Genomic DNA, 16546 nt, shown 5'->3' with positions numbered 1-16546 from the left:
TCTTGGTTCGACTTGTATATTTATATAAATGAAATCTCCGACATCATCTCTCTTATTATTGTTTGATTAATCTCTAAACGTGATTGCCGGTTTTTAGGCTTCAACAACAAACATGTGCTCTCTCGCTTCTGTTTTATTTACTCTCCAATGTGATTTATTTCATGTTGTGAGATAATTGACTTGATTTTTTTTTTGTTTCTCTATCTTTTTATCCATTGTTTATGATTTTCTGTCATCAATACATAGATGTTATGTCTAAGAGAACCCGGCCATCTGGCCAGAAACTATACATCAAATGTATAATAGTATTAGCCTACATTTATGTAAAGAATATTAATCTGTTCATACGGCTGAATATTTTGACAGAGTTTGACTATTCAATCACACGTGATTTGGTACGATATTTTTCTAGCACAAGTTGTGATGACCGAATGACTTTTTTAGCAAATTAGAAAAAAATATAAACTAACTTAAAAGTCAATTCCATAACCACTAGCGATTAAAAAAAACATGACATTAAACTATTATTAACTCTTAGTAAAGGCGACAAGCATCTTCCTAAACTTGATGATGAACCTTAGGAAAAGAGATGTTATAAGCAACACTTTGATTAAGCTTTTGAACATAACAACCAACTGACAGTAAGAGATAGATATCAATCGTAGTCATGACTTTAATAGAAAGAACATATCAAAATCTCAATCGTATTCATGACTTTGATAGAAAGAACATATCAAAATCTCAACAATCACATAGAAGATTCGACCACAAATAGCATATGTGTAACTACCACCGGTTGTTATAGTCTTAGGCATCAAAGTTTCTATTTTTTTCATCATTAGCTACTATTTATACTTTTAAAGGCAATAAGAGTCAATAAATAATAATTGCAAAACTAATATGCTTATTCCATCAATGAGACGTCCAATCACCAACAAAATTAGCTAACTAATGATAACATTTCATGAGAAATCAAATCAGAGAGACAAATAATCGCCTCTATTTAGGTTGCTAACAAAATTTGGTTTTGGTAACATAGCCGAAGTATTAGAAACAGCCAGTGTAATAACGACACGTGGACGGCGGGAATCTAACGCATCTATATTTTTGGTTTTTAAAATCGGAGGTAATAACCCCCTCGCGACTCGGAAAAGGCAGAAGGAGATAGCGTGGATGAGATCGTGAGCGTTGGTTTTCTATCTAACGGCTGGGAATAGGTACCCAGTCAAAGCGATGCTTAGCCGTCGATTGACGACACGTGTCGGTAAGAGATCTCCGGTATGACAGAGGGACGAAACCAAGAGATTACCTGGAAACGCCGGTGGCCAACAAAATACCAAACGAGACAACAAAGCTTCTTCTTCTTCTCTCTGTCTATCTCTCTCAGAGAAACTTTTCTGAGATTGCCTTTCGTCAATTATCTTCTTCTTCAAAGGTGTAACTTTTTTCTTTTCTGGGTTTTCGAAGAATTTCTTCAGATAATCTCTGAGCGTTTGTCTTTGGTAATTTTCTCAATTTCTGAATGATCTACCTGCTTCGAGATATCGTTTCTCATTAGCCCAAGAGCTGAATTCATCGGGATTTATGAGAATTTGTGAGCTGGGGTTTTGTTGAATTAAGCTTCTGGGTGTGATTCTGGTAAATTTCTGAATAGGGTTTAGGTTTAGGTTTCTGGATCATCGATTTTGCGTGATCTGACTTGAGAAAAGCTCCCACCTTTGAGAATTTGGTTCTTGACCCTTTTTGGGAGCTTTGCTTAATTGAAGTTGTTGGGAATAATCAATGATGATCTACTGATTTTGGGAATTTATCAAAACCATTTCTTTTTTTGCTTTTAAAATTGATCTTTGGTAAGTAAGGATCCTCTAGTTTTCCAAGTGGGTAAACTAAAAAGTCTGATCCTTGCATGTTGGTCTTTGTTGATTGATCTTAGATCTAGTGGGAACAAGACTAATCGTTGGAAACACACACACAAAGAGTATTTGTATGGTTGGTATGGATTTCTCACCTTTGATAACGGTTCTAGAGGGAGATTTCAACATGGACAATGCTTCTTCAACAGAAACTGATACTTTAGATGACTCTACTAAGCTAATGAGTAGTAAAGGAAAACCTCCGAGGCACCTATCTTCTATGCAACGTATCACAACCACTACTACTAGTAGGCTTCAGGTTGCAGTCACTGCGGTAATTTTATACACGCCCTACAGTTTCTGGATTTGTTTTTTTGCAATTGGGATTCAAATGATGTAATTGGGTTTCTGTTTTGTGCGCAGGATTTGGATGTTTGTAAGTCACCTGATGAAAAATCGGATTTTTTACCTGTATACCGATCAGGAAGCTGTGCTGAGCAAGGTGCAAAACAGTTCATGGAAGATGAACATATTTGCATCGATGATCTCGTTGACCATCTTGGTGCATCTCTTGATTCCTCATCTCTTTCAGCCTTCTATGGGGTGAGTGTATAGATGCAGCTCGTGCTTACTTTTTGAAAGTAGTTTAACGTTGTTGATATTGACCTTTCGGGCAGGTATTCGACGGCCACGGTGGCACAGATGCAGCACTGTTTGTTAGAAAGAACATTCTGAGATTCATTATAGAAGACACTTACTTCCCTCTATGTGTCAAAAAGGCAATAAAGAATGCTTTCTTGAAAGCTGATTACCAATTTGCAGATGATTCTTCTCTTGACATCTCTTCTGGGACCACTGCTCTTGCAGCTTTGATTTTTGGAAGGTAAAGTGCAGTTTGGTTTACCATAAGTCGTTGGAGTTTTGATTTGAATTTGAATAGAGTTGCTGCTTTCTTTCTTTCTTTTACAGGAGGTTGATCATTGCAAACGCTGGTGATTGCCGAGCAGTACTTGGTAGAAGAGGCAGAGCAATAGAGCTATCCAAAGACCACAAACCAAACTGCATCACCGAGAAAACAAGAATAGAGAACTTAGGTGGAGTTGTCTACGATGGCTACCTCAACGGGCAACTATCAGTCGCACGTGCCATAGGAGACTGGCACATGAAAGGCCCCAGAGGCTCTGCTTGTCCTCTAACCCCCGAGCCAGAGTTACAAGAGACAGACCTGAGCGAAGCCGACGAGTTCTTGATAATGGGTTGTGACGGTCTGTGGGATGTGATGAGCAGCCAGTGCGCGGTGACGATCGCGAGGAAGGCGCTGATGATTCATAATGATCCGGAGAGGTGCTCTAGAGAGCTTGTTAGGGAGGCTCTTAAACGGAACACGTGTGATAATTTGACAGTGGTTGTTGTGTGCTTCTCTCCGGATCCTCCGCAGAGGATAGAGGTACGAGTGCAGTCACGGGTGAGGCGGAGCATATCTGCGGATGGGTTGAATCTACTTAAAGGCGTGCTTGATGGCTACCCTTAGAGTATGTTCGTTGTTGTTCTATGTTTACTTTGTGAGGAGGCTATTGCCATGTTAGAGAGTGTTACAGGTTGACCATGTTGTGTATCTGAATATGTTGTTGTTTTACATATATTAGTATTCAAGATTCATTGAGATTTTAGATGGATGTATGTACTACTATTTTGTAAATATTTTAGTTTTTAAAAATATATAAGACTTTCTTCTTCACTTGTATGCTCAAATCCACAGGGTTGTTCCATCATATCTAAACAAGGTTGTATATTGTGTTACAGCTGAAGGTGGAAAGATTGTAAAGACAAAGCCCATTTTCTCTAATTCTTGGTTGATAGAACCCTTATCTTATCTTTCTTCTCAATGCTTAGGAATAGGCTTCATCTTATTGCTTATCTATAGCCCAATTTTTATGTTACTTGTTTAAAGTGGTCAGGGCGTGTTGTTATCTCTGCCTTCATCTTCTATGCTAATTGGTTGGTTGTCTTAACCGATCAGGACGGTCAATGTGTACGATAGCTTAAACAATAAATTAACAATATAAATACATTATATAGTTATGAAAACATTAAAACGTACTTATCTTTAATCAACATGATTCAAAAACATTGATTACAGATTCTACTGAAACAATACTACAACTTTCATTTGTTACGAGGGAACTGCTCATCAGCTAGTTTTGGTTAAAGAATTTAATTTTACTCTTTTGTGCATGGAATTTCATAGGAATCCACCGTTGGAGCTGCTCTTGTAGCAACCATCAATTAATCAAAAATCAAAAATCAAAAATTGCTTTACAGCGATTATAAGTATAGTACGTACGTATTATGGAACGACGATACCTTATAATTGAGTTGGTTTCTTGATATGAGATCCTCGCAATAAGATAATGCTAAGTAAGTGATAACGCCACACATGTATGCATCTAGTTTTCTAATCCAACGCCAGCACATAAAGGAAATATAACTAAAATTAAAGTATGCTTGTAAAAGAATAGTGTCGGAGGTTTTAAGATTATTCGCCTACAAGAACTTCATTGCAGCTGTTGGATCAAGGTGTGTTGTACATAGTCTCTATCACTCTCTCCATCTTCTATGGTGACCCGTTAATCGATCGATTGGTTCTCTTGACCGAATAATTAGAACAGCTTTCTTTATCTTCATCCCTTATAGCATTTTCATGTCCCAGAAGGTAATCTTTCATCCATGATGCCTGAATCCTAAATGCACTTCTTCACTCTTTGGATCGACATTCAATGCGTTTTAGCCCCTTAAATCTCAGATCCTGTCATGCTTCTGAACAGAAGAGTCATAATAGGCATATACGTACCACAGAAGCATTGATATGCTATTTTCTTCGTTTATGAATACTAACATTCTTCACGCTCTTACCATCCTCTACTTTAGGTATATGCTCTTGTTGATTCAGTGAAGACGAAGAAGACGACATAGTCAAAGAAAAGTTGGCAACTGAATCAATATTTGCGGAATGAAACTGTCCATATTGATCAAGAAGTATGTCAGGAGCAATAGCTGGAGATGGCATTACGGTGATGCGATCATGGGAAGTAGCGGTTGATGGATATGGTCCATATGGACCACTAGAGTTGGTAAGAATGTGCTCGGGGAAGTTTAGCTTGGCCTTTTGACCCCTAAACTCAAAAGCAGCTTTATCATATGCTAAGGCTGCTTCTTCCGCAGTGTCGAACGTACCAAGCCACACACGAGCTGCCTTGTTTGGGTCACGGATCTCGGCTGCCCATTTTCCCCACGGTCTTTGCCTCACACCTCTATAGTTTCGTTGTCTCGTATTACTTTGTTCTGAAAGAAATGATTCAAAAATTTTACAAAAAAAAAAAAGAAAAAAGAAATGATTCAAATTGTAAGTTCACTCTTGTGGTAACGGTGAAATAATTAAATTGGATCTTAAGCGAGATGAAATTACGCATGCTTGTGATTTAGGAGAAATCGTTATATCACATGTTATTTTTCGTTTTGATAAAGAACACAATTTACCGATTTAAAAGCACCTGTTAAAGATTATTCTAATGTGTGTAGTGTGTTGGGATCATATGATATGATCATTCTACATCTCTCCTGAAATATGCCTATTAGGCCAAAGACCAGGTAATTAGTCTCCATAACACATTCTCTTAATTCTTACGATATTAGTATATAAAATATTTAAGCCCGACCATTCAGAATACTAAGCCCCTTTGTGTCAAGCTTAAAATACAGTTTGGAAAATTAAAGAGGGAGCTTTACCTTGAGAAAAGTAAACCAGGAATATTCAAAAGGATGCATTGAGTTCTAACGAAATGAGCTACATACAAGAGTGATATTCATTTTATGAAATCTCCAATTGGCCAAGGCCAAGGCCAAGGTGCAATACTAATGTCAAAATTCCAATATAAATTAAACCATCCAATCTCCAAGTTTGTGAAAGAGAAACACAAAAGCTATATGCATAGTAATTAGAATTATACGCAAATAGATCAGATGAGGTTACCTTGAAGGGTAAGAGATGAAGGTTGATTTACTGATGGTGGGGTAGGTTGATCTGTGAGTTCAGAGACAAAAGCAGACACATCAGACTCTGACAAAGTTGAGCAAGAACCCAACTCTTCTTTCTCTTCTCTTTTTCCGGCCATTGATTCCGGTGAAAGAGGTCTCTTCCCACTATGCATTATCCGATGATACCAATTACGATTTTTTTTTTTGGGTAGTCAAAGATGGATTGGGTACAAGCCAAAAGTACAGCAAAGATGTCTAATCCATTTATCTATGTTATATATAGACACACACGCATGTATTTGTTGACCAATATATATATATATAGAGAGAGGTTTGTGTATAACTTTTCAACTTAATGGTATTTGATACCTATAAGGTTTGTATAACTAGCTAGATGATTATTTTTCATAACACAGATTTTTTGTTCGATCCATATAAATAATTCTGGAATCTCTTATATAATTGTATGGATAGACTCACCATGCAAGTACTTTAAGTTGCGTCATGTCCTAATATTAATTAAGTTATTAACTCAAAGTGTAAGCCTTTAAAAAAGGTGTAACTAAAATTTAGTCTGTTTTGGCACACCTATGACGATTTCTTAAAAGTTCAATAGAATTAACTTAGGGATTAAGTATCTCATGCGAAGCATAAATGTCCATCATTAAGTCAAAGATAATTACGGAGTATACTGCAATATAATCTTGTAATATATTTTTCTTATTAATACAACATATAACCACAATTTCACTGATTATCGATCGGAAGAAAACAAAAAAAATTTCTTATTTGTTTCATGAAATGAGTTCGTTTTTTCAAAGGTCAAGATGCTCCATAAAGATCTTAGTTACGGTTATTTGTGTATTTAGATCATGCATGATCTATCTGTTTGGGTAATCATAATTGCACCCTATAAATATATTGGCACATCATACCTCCCTACGTGCATGTACACTAGCCACTAACTTTTGACCAATCGTATATCAATGTATACCATAATTATGTAATGTTTAGTCAGTTAATCGTGGGAAAACATGAAACCAATTTATCAAATTCGGTACTCCAATCAACAAAAGCTAAAGATTTAGTAAGGACACTTCGTGGCAGTCCCGTCATGAAGTCAATAAGTATATTAAAGAAAGAACAAATGACACTAAATACATATTCGAGACACTGATAACCGATTTCTATTTTGGTCTTCTGAATCAATGTAGAGTTTTCAACCAATTCTCGTGATCTGATTTCTAAACTTTGCGTATTCAGAAAACACCACATCGTTTTTTGAAACATTCACGTGTGTGCTTACTTTTTATGAGATTACCACTTTCATCGTTGTTAGAAAAAAGAGTTGAGTTTCTTCTATTCGCAACACAACTTTCCTGAATGTACTCTCCGCACTTCGTCATTAAAAAAGTACAACAGAATATGCAATGAATCTCTTTAAATATATTATATTTCTAAGGTATTATAAGCAGTTTTGGACAGTTCGTGCCATTAATATATAGTTTGAGGGTTTATTTTTTTCTTTCTGGGGTAGGAATCTTGTCATTGCATGCACATGATGTCAATGAATAATTTGTCAATCATCTAAGAACTTGTGGTTGAACAACAAAAAAACAATATTTAAACTTAAAAGAAAAAAGAAACATAACCTGAACTAGATAAATTAACTGCGCTAACTTAGAATCTGAAAGTGTTTGAAATAAGATATTGGTTTTAAGACCAAGATGACGTATGTGCTTACATAAATTGTAGTCAACCTTGAATATTATAGTCAGAGCAGACTTACACGAACAAATCAACTCCAACACATACCTATCAAATACCGTCGTTTAAGTAATTGCCACAATTATAATGATTATCCTTGGACAACTTTGACTAAGTATCAAAGTTCACAAAACTTTGACTTTGACTTTGTATTAAATTGATTTATTATTCTTTAATTAATTAGTGTGGCAATTATTTAATTATATACAATAATTATTTGGTAAGGTGGATGAAATGATCCTATTTGCATCTTAACTAGAATTTGATCCGCGCTTTGAAAACGCGAGTTAATTTTTGGAATTTTTTTTTATATAATTGCATTTTTTCTTTATTTAAAATAGGCCTAAACATAAAATACGTAATCCGAAGTCCAAACTGAACCTAAACCAAAAAAATCGATCCGCATCCGGTAAGAAATACCATAATGGATTTTGTAGGGTGGTGTAAAACATATCCGCAACCGTAGTGTTATTAGACGAACCCGAACGAATAACCTAAAAAAACGGAAAACCCGAAAAAATCTGAAAACCGATCTAAATGTCTATATTAATATAAATATTTGAAACATAAATATGTACTTCAAATATTCAATTCTATATTTATTTTTAAATGATATCTAAATAAGTATTTAAATTTAAAATAAGTACCTTAAATATCCAATTATATATATAAGTATTTATTTCTTATGTTATGCTTTTAAATTTTGAATTTAACTACAGATATACCGAACCAAACCAATATAACCCGAATCCAAACGACATTTGATTACTTTATGGATTTTATGATGTGATGCAAATTAGAACCAAAACCAATGTATTATACCCGAACCCGATCTATGCTTACAAATTTACCATAATGAGACATATGATGTGATATAAGCTAGAACCAAAATTCAAAATACCCAACGTCTATCCCAACAGGTACATGAACACCCAAGCCTAGCCTAAAGTGTGTTTTATGTTTTGTTCAATTAGCTTTATATTTGATAAATATTTTACATGTTTGTTGGAATAATCCGTATAACTATACTCATAAAAATATTAACAATAACATGTTCCATTTTTGTGCTACCCATTTGGTTAGAACAAATAACATCTTCCATCATATCATTAAATATTAATAGTACATAACTATTAATATTTATTTGATCAAATATATATATATATATCTAATTTAATACTCTATCTATAAGAATTATATTATTATGTATTTGGTGAGAGCTTTGAAGAATTTGTTTTTTTGCATTTGGATTAAGTACAGCTGTATTTATACAACTGATTAGTTAAAATAATAATAATTAAAATAATTGATTAGTTACTTAAATTTAGTGTTAATATAAATTGAATTCATTATTAAAAAACAATAAATTAGTTATTTAGTTCCTTAATTTTAGGATAGTATATATATTTAATAATAAATGAGTTAGAAATAAGTAGAAATAATAGGAACCCAAAAAATAAGGTCCAACCTATACTATTTCTACGTAGATAAAAATTCTTTATGTTTTAATAGTATTGATTATTCGAATGCTATTCAATTAAATAAAAACATTGCTGCAATTAGGCCTAGGCATGAAGTGAATATCCAAAAAATTCGTAGTATTCGTGATCCCCTCCGTCCGAGACGAATATCTACGTTTGTGATTCGCTTCGATGCGGTCTTCTGGATATCCGGAGTTTTTTAAAAAAAATTACGGATTATTCAATTTGATTTGCCAATTATATTAAAAAATTTAAAATAATATATAGCATTAAAATTAAATAAAAAACTTTTAAAATATCAATTTAAAATAAGAATAATAATATCATACTAACAAACTAACATTTTTAACAGAAATTATGAAGCAAAATTTAATATTAATAAGCCTAATAAGAAAACTCATATGTTAACATTTGATTCAATATAAAAATAAAATTGGATATGCAATAACCAAAACAAAAATTTGAAGAGCCTAAATGCAGCTTATTATGGTTTCAAGCATTGCCATTAATCCATCATCGTCAAGCAATGCTAAAAGTGTTAAGAAAATCTTAAATGTGCCTCAAAAAATATGTGAGAAGACATATAAAGGGAGCGCATGTGCAGATAGGTTCTCTCATATGAGGTCTTAATATAAGTAATAGATTTTGATATGCGCTTAGAAAGCGCGGATTTGTTTGTTTTTCATTTATAGATCGAAAGTTGATTTCTAAACTACCATTATTTAGTGTTTCAAAAAAAAAACTACCATTATTTTTGTTTCGAACCATAACAATTGAGTTTTTAGATTTTTATCATTTGTTTTTTTTCTTTTCAAAATATGGTATTTGTTCGAAATATTGTAGTTGTTCTTTAATAATGTTTGAGTTTTAGATTTGTTATCATATCCGATCTAGATTCGTGGTTGAACCTATAGACCCGATGCATTGAATATAATCCGGTTCGGATTTAATGAAAAATTTGTTAATTAAAAATCCGATAGATTATCAGATGAAGGGTATTATGTTTTATTTTTAATTTGTTAATTAAAATATTTATATTAATTTTAAGTTAGTATATCTTCTAAATATATATATAGGCTCATTATTTATAGATCCATTTAGGTGCATCTGTAAGCCCAAAACCAAAAGACTTAAATGCCATTAATGAATTTTATTAATCTCTTATAAAAATAAGAGTATTTTTGAGAAAACTGTAATTTTCATTAATGATATAATTTGGGAATAGTCATTTTTTAACGGTATTGATATGATATATGGTGTAAGATATATATTTTTGGTTTGTATTGAAATTATGTATAATATTCGAATGATCTATTTTGAATATTGATACGTAGATTTTAAAAAATAATATTTTCATGTTTGTTAATTTATTTATAGTTCATAATATATTTATACTTATATTAAATTTTAAGTTAGTATATCTTTTAAATATATATATATATATAGGCTCATTATTTATAGATCCATTTAGGTGCATTTGTAAGCCCAAAACCAAAAGACTGAAATGCCATTAATGAATTTTATTAATACCTCGTAAAAATAAAAGTATTTTTGAGAAAACTGCAATTTTTATTAAGAGTATAATTTGAGAATGATCCTCTTTTAATGATATTAATTCATAATATATTTATACTTATATCAAATTTTAAGTTAGTATATCTTTTAAATATATATAGGCCCATTAGTTATAGATCCATTTAGGTGCATCTGTAAACCCAAAATAAGATTATTTTTGAGAAAACTGCACTTTTCAGTAAATGTATAATTTGGGAATGATCCTCTTTTAAAGGTATTGATTCATAATATATTTATACTTATATTAAATTTTAGGTTAGTATATCTTTTAAATATATATATATATATAGGCTCATTATTTATAGATCCATTTAGGTGCATAGAATGTAGTACGTTGGCTAACCACCAAACAACACACAAAGATGAATTGGCTGACCACCAAATCAAGAAACCGGTTCACACCAATGAACTAGCTAAAGAACTCTCTCTCTCACTCAGAGAAAAGAAGAAAACAAAAATAAACTCAAACTTAGACTGATTTTATTCATGGAATAGATTACATATTTATACTACTTGTAGTCAAAGAGAATTAAAGAGAATTGTGGGAAAACAAGGCATAGAAAATAGAAAAATTGACTAGAATATTATTAATGAGTCAAAGACTCAGTCTTCCATGCAGATTGATCAAAGATGACCCTTCGGTTCACGTTCTGGTCAAGAAAACCGTTCGGCTATTGTCCAGGTTCATCCGAACCTGATAGATGCATGGCGGTAACGATAAGGACTCTTGCGGGACTGTCTGGATGGTCCGCCGGGTGAGAATCCATGTTTGTCTTCAGGTTCTTCACGATCCAAGCTAATTCTGGCTCGACTATTGTCCTTAGAATGTCGAGATGGTCGGGAAAGACAAGCTCTGGTACGGTCAGTTCGGTTGTCTGGACGTGGTTCCAGCCTTAGCTCCATTTCGGACCAACGCAATGTCGATCCGGTACACGGCTCGGTCAGTCTGATCGGTACGGTTGGATGGATGAACCTCGGTTGAATTGTTCAGAACGTCCTAATCTCCATACGGAGCTGGTTCCATGTACTGATCCATGGACTGGGGCACATCAACTTTCTTAGTGGTTTTTGAATAGGTTTTTTTTTATTTCTCACTTATCTCTTAATTGTCGAGTTAATCAGCTGACTCAAAGAACTAGAGATCAGGATGTTTTTATTCATTGTAGGTTCTCACGGCGGTGCCGGTTTGATTCAACCCCGTAGGATTCTAATCTAATGACCACTAGATCTTGATCCGCGCTTAGCAAGCGCGGATTATTTTATGACGATAATTTCACTAATAACTTAACAAATATTTTGTTAATTTGTAAGAATTTTGTGTATTTATAATATTATTGCATTTAAATCAATACTTTTGAATTCGACCCAAACCCGCGGTCTAACCGGTTAATCCGCTGATCCGACAATTCGATTTAGATTTGTAAAAATATTCATATTTAAAAAATCACTAAAACCCGAGACTAACCGATTGAACTGATGGATGACCAATATATAATCCAATTTGATTTAAATTGTTATAGTTTCATAATTTGTCACTTTTTAATCCAAATTTTAAAGTTCCTTATTTTGTAATTTTATGAAATTATGACGTTTCTACAAAATTTTGATAGAGAAAAATGATAGATTTAAAATAATTAACAATTATAAATATGTCTTGATCATATTGCTCCTTTTTATATAGCTTAATTAATTTTATAATAATTGTTTTGTGTAATTTATGTTGTTAATAATTTATATTATAATCGGTTTAAATTTGCTGTTAACAATTAGTGTTAAGCATTTTTTTAGATAACATATATTTTGAACATTTTTCATAAATTTTTTTGTTATTAAATTTATTGTAAATTTTATAATGTTTATATATATATATATTATGTAATGGCTATTATTGAATTGTTATGTTACTTAAATCAATGATATAACCATTATTTAGTAATTATAAATAAAATAATATGTTAATTTAATTAATTTATTATTGATTGAAATGTTTTTGTAGTATTTAAACCTGTAAAAATAAGTTCTATTTATTTTCGTTGTTTTATAAATTATTTTAATTATTTTAATTATTTAATCTATCTAAATCATTTGAAAGAATTTTTTTAATAATATTAAAAATATGAATTCTAATATTTTATATTGTTTGGACACAAAATTAATTATAATGTTGTTTGGAAACATGGATAGTAGTATAAAAAAATAAGTATATTGTTTGGAAACATTGATAGTAGTATAAAGAAAGTATTATTAGTGATTTAATGTAGGTTTAACTATAAAGTAGAAAGATGCATTTAATTTAAAAACTTACAAAATAAATGTGAGGTCCAACGCAATGTTTCTGCTTTAATAATATAGATATATGCCCGTTATTTATAAATCCATTCAGGTGCATCTGTAAGCTCAAAACCAAAAGACTTAAATGTCATTAATGAATTTTATTAATACCTTGTAAAAATAAAGGTATTTTTGCAAAAACTGCACTTTTCATTAAATGTTAAATTTGGGAATGTTAAATTTGGGAATGATCATCTTTTAAAGGTATTGATTCATAATATATTTACACTTATATTAAATTTTAGGTTAGTATATCTTTTAAAAACTCAAAAAGAAAAAGAAATGTGGACCATCATTTCATAGAAGATAAGGGATACTTCCATAACATCGCCATATACTGTACTGTATCAACGAAACCCAGTTAAGAGCGCCTATATGCAGCTTATTGTTCTTTATATATACACGAAACCCAGCTGCTGCATTTTTAATGTATCTAGTTATGGCATAAACAACAACATTACAAGCATCTGACAAATCTCTTGAGAGATCTCTCTGCTCATATGAGTCAGGGTTCTGGATGAAGAAGCAGATGTGCAGTGTCTCAATCTTCTCTTTATGCAATGTTCTTCCTGTTCTGTTGCCAGAATGGCGTTGCAGGTTTTCGCTTTAAGGCCTTGACACTAAACAGACTGTTCTTGCTCTGCAAATGACACATGACTTAGTTTCAAGCATTGCCATTAATATGTTGTTTTTCTTGAGAAGTGGGAGATGCAAAAACTTACCATTAAACAAGTTCCATGATCAAGGTCACAAATGGGGTAGTCGTGAGGGCAGCAACTGTCGTTGTGAACACAACAAGTGGCTGCTTCTAGTGGGCAACATCCCCAAGCAATGCAATACTTTCCATACTCAAAGAGAAAGCAACAAGTGTATCTCTGAGGACATGTGTAGTAATTGTCACATTGGATCGGAGGCTTGATGGGAGATGGAGGTGAAGGTCCCGGGTTTGGTGGGTTTTGGCCATTCTTGATCGGATATGAAGGCTCCACAGCGATTCCGCATTTTCCAGCTGAAGTTGCAATGTTACGCTCCATCCATATGTATCCGCTCTCTCCCCAGCTTGACCCCCATGAGTTTTTCACAATCCAATAGTCTTTGCCGTTCTCTGTTCCGTATCCGACCGCCAAAACTCCGTGGTCTAGATTTGTTCCACAAATTCCATCGAATATACCCTTCAGAAGGAAAATAACACAATAAAAACATTAGATTACAGAGATGCAAAAGTAAACAAACAACCTAGGCAATGCTAAAACTTATAAAGATGTGGCCATTGTGTCAGAGGTCCCTGTTCGAGTGAGGGGCGGACGCAGGTAGGGGAGAGGTGTGGCACGTGCCCCACTCTCTTTTTTATTTTTTCTTCAGTAATTAATTTAAAATTTATTCATATATCCTAATCTATGTGTATGTTACAGTTTGTGTCTCATACTAAATTTCTTTCTAGATCCGCCAGCGCCAGCGCCAGGACAAAACTAATATTATATGATATTGTTTCGGGTATGGAGATTACGGACTTCTACTTCAACTTACTGGTATTCAAAAAAAAAAAAAACTTCTAAGAACTATGATAACATGGTTAAAATACGTACTGAATCATAGAGCTGGAACGCACACGACCACCAGCCTCAATGGCGACGCTGATTGGTTGGTGAGAAAGTGCTTTCTTCAGTGATTCTTCGCTGTTAGCAGGCACATCCTCATATGAGTCAATGGTGACAACTTTAGCGTTTTTCTGCAACAAAAAAAAAAGTGAATATAATTAAAAATCATCCAAAATTTGTTAAAGAGTTATATAATTCCTGGTCAAAACACTAACTCTAGTCTGGTCACAACGTCCGTCAACACCCTTGTAAGGATAATCTTCCTCTGTATCGACTCCACCGTTGTTTATAATGAACTTGAAAGCATAGTCCATGAGGCAGCCGTTACAGCCTTCGTTATATGGAATGTCACAGTCCACTAACTCTTGCTTAGACAAAGATATTAAGTCTCCGGTCACGATTTTGTTTACGCCCTCCACAGCTCCGATGGCTGAAAACCCCCAACAACTCCCTTCCATTATCAACAAGAGAAATTAGTTCATTCATAAACCTTTTTTTTTTAACACATAGTTACTTCATAAACCATTATCAACATTTTCTTACGATAAACCATTATCAACATTTTATGTTCAAAACAAAACACCATTATCAACATTTTCTTACGATAAACCATTATCAACATTTTATGTTCAAAAAAAAAAAACACCATTATCAACATTTTCTTACGATAAACCATTATCAACATTTTATGTTCAAAACAAAACACCATTATCAACATTTTCTTACGATAAACCATTATCAACATTTTATGTTCAAAACAAAACACCATTATCAACATTTTCTTACGATAAACCATTCCTAAAAGGGGCAAACACGTCTTTTTCCTCGGGTTTCAATAGTTTTTGAACGAGCCAGACAAAACAAGAGATTTATATTTTTCCATGCATATTTGATGAAAATAGTTAAAGCATCATTAATGGAGTGTTTTTTGGGTGAAGTTCTTAATAGAATATAAGAAACCGTATCTTAATTTTTAAATAAAAAAACTAAGAACCGGCTTTTAAATAAGACGGTGGATTCTTAACGGAATATAAAAAACCGTCTCTTAATTTTTAAATAAAAAAACTACGAACCCACTCTTAAATAAGATATTATTAATCATGCTCATACTTATTATTCCACTTAAGACAACAATCAAGCTAAGATAAATCGAGTGAAAAAAAAATTCTTACCGCCGCTTCCCTGATCTTTAACCTCAGTCACGGCACCTTCCTTCCTCCAGTCGACGCTCTCCGGAAGCGCGTCACCTACACAAGCCTCGTAGCGAAGGCTGGTCCTCGTGATTGTCCTCTTGAGCCTGGAGCCGACATACATGGATCTGTACTGGTCGTTAGTAAGATCCGCGAACTTCGTAAGACCCAATCTGTAAGACTGTAACTAAGATTCTTCGCGTTGTGGTCGTCGACGAAAGGGAGATTGTCTTTAAAGATCTCGAACCGTCGATCTTTCTCTGTAAGAGAACTCTGAACCCAGGCCTGTCTGAACCTTCCCGTGTTTCCCTAGCCACTCCTCGTAGAGCCTTGAAACCTCGGCGTCGCTCCGGCTGCCGGCCGAGAAGGTGTGGTGGCAGTCATCGTGGGAAATGATCGACATATCCATAGCCGTTTCAACGCCGATCATCGTTAGGAAAAGGATCGCCATAACTGGACTAATGAGCTTCATTTCTTCTTCACTGTTTTCTTTTTCTTTGGCGAAGAAGAAGATACGATGGACATGTTTATTGTTTTGAAGAATCTAAATAATTTTAAATGACATGTATATTTAAAATCTGTGTGTTATGATGCTTTCGAATTTTATCTTGCATAATTTACATATGAAAATGTATGGAAATTTTATTTTAGATATTTTGATATACATTTTTCATTAAAAATAAATATTGGCTAATTTTAATGAACTAGTTAAAATA

At 33.3% G+C, this 16546-nt stretch overlaps 2 protein-coding genes and 1 pseudogene across 7 annotated transcripts; 1 reads left to right on the top strand and 2 right to left on the bottom strand.

Annotated features, from left to right (window-relative positions):
- The first annotated feature begins 1330 nt into the window (after positions 1-1330).
- LOC106336580 (probable protein phosphatase 2C 27) lies at positions 1331-3537 on the top strand. 5 transcript variants are annotated; one of them, XM_013775439.1, is made up of 5 exons: positions 1331-1502; positions 1934-2187; positions 2277-2456; positions 2531-2736; positions 2823-3537. In XM_013775439.1, exons 2-5 carry the CDS (start codon positions 1987-1989, stop codon positions 3382-3384), a joined length of 1149 nt encoding a protein of 382 aa, XP_013630893.1. In that variant the 5' UTR covers positions 1331-1502; positions 1934-1986; the 3' UTR covers positions 3385-3537. The 5 variants fall into 5 exon arrangements, with proteins under 5 accessions (XP_013630893.1, XP_013630896.1, XP_013630895.1 ...); XM_013775442.1 differs by having other exon boundaries at positions 1332-1435; XM_013775441.1 differs by having other exon boundaries at positions 1337-1626.
- Positions 3538-4054: 517 nt separating this feature from the next.
- Positions 4055-6116, bottom strand: LOC106340233 (ethylene-responsive transcription factor ERF112-like). 2 transcript variants are annotated; one of them, XR_001269338.1, is made up of 3 exons: positions 5884-6116; positions 4402-5195; positions 4055-4300 (listed from the first exon to the last, which is right to left on the bottom strand). XR_001269338.1 is itself a non-coding variant. In XM_013779113.1 (2 exons), exons 1-2 carry the CDS (start codon positions 6059-6061, stop codon positions 4723-4725), a joined length of 651 nt encoding a protein of 216 aa, XP_013634567.1. In that variant the 5' UTR covers positions 6062-6116; the 3' UTR covers positions 4055-4722. The 2 variants fall into 2 exon arrangements, 1 of the variants encoding a protein (XP_013634567.1); XM_013779113.1 differs by having other exon boundaries at positions 4055-5195.
- A 7221-nt stretch (positions 6117-13337) lies between these two features.
- Positions 13338-16374, bottom strand: LOC106340217 (annotated as a pseudogene).
- Positions 16375-16546: the final 172 nt, after the last annotated feature.

This window comes from Brassica oleracea, chromosome C4 (genome assembly GCF_000695525.1).
Source record: "Brassica oleracea var. oleracea cultivar TO1000 chromosome C4, BOL, whole genome shotgun sequence".
Taxonomy (NCBI): Eukaryota; Viridiplantae; Streptophyta; class Magnoliopsida; order Brassicales; family Brassicaceae; genus Brassica; species Brassica oleracea.
The sequence above is the reverse complement of the archived record's forward strand: the minus strand, read 5'-3'. Positions and strand labels throughout refer to the sequence as shown.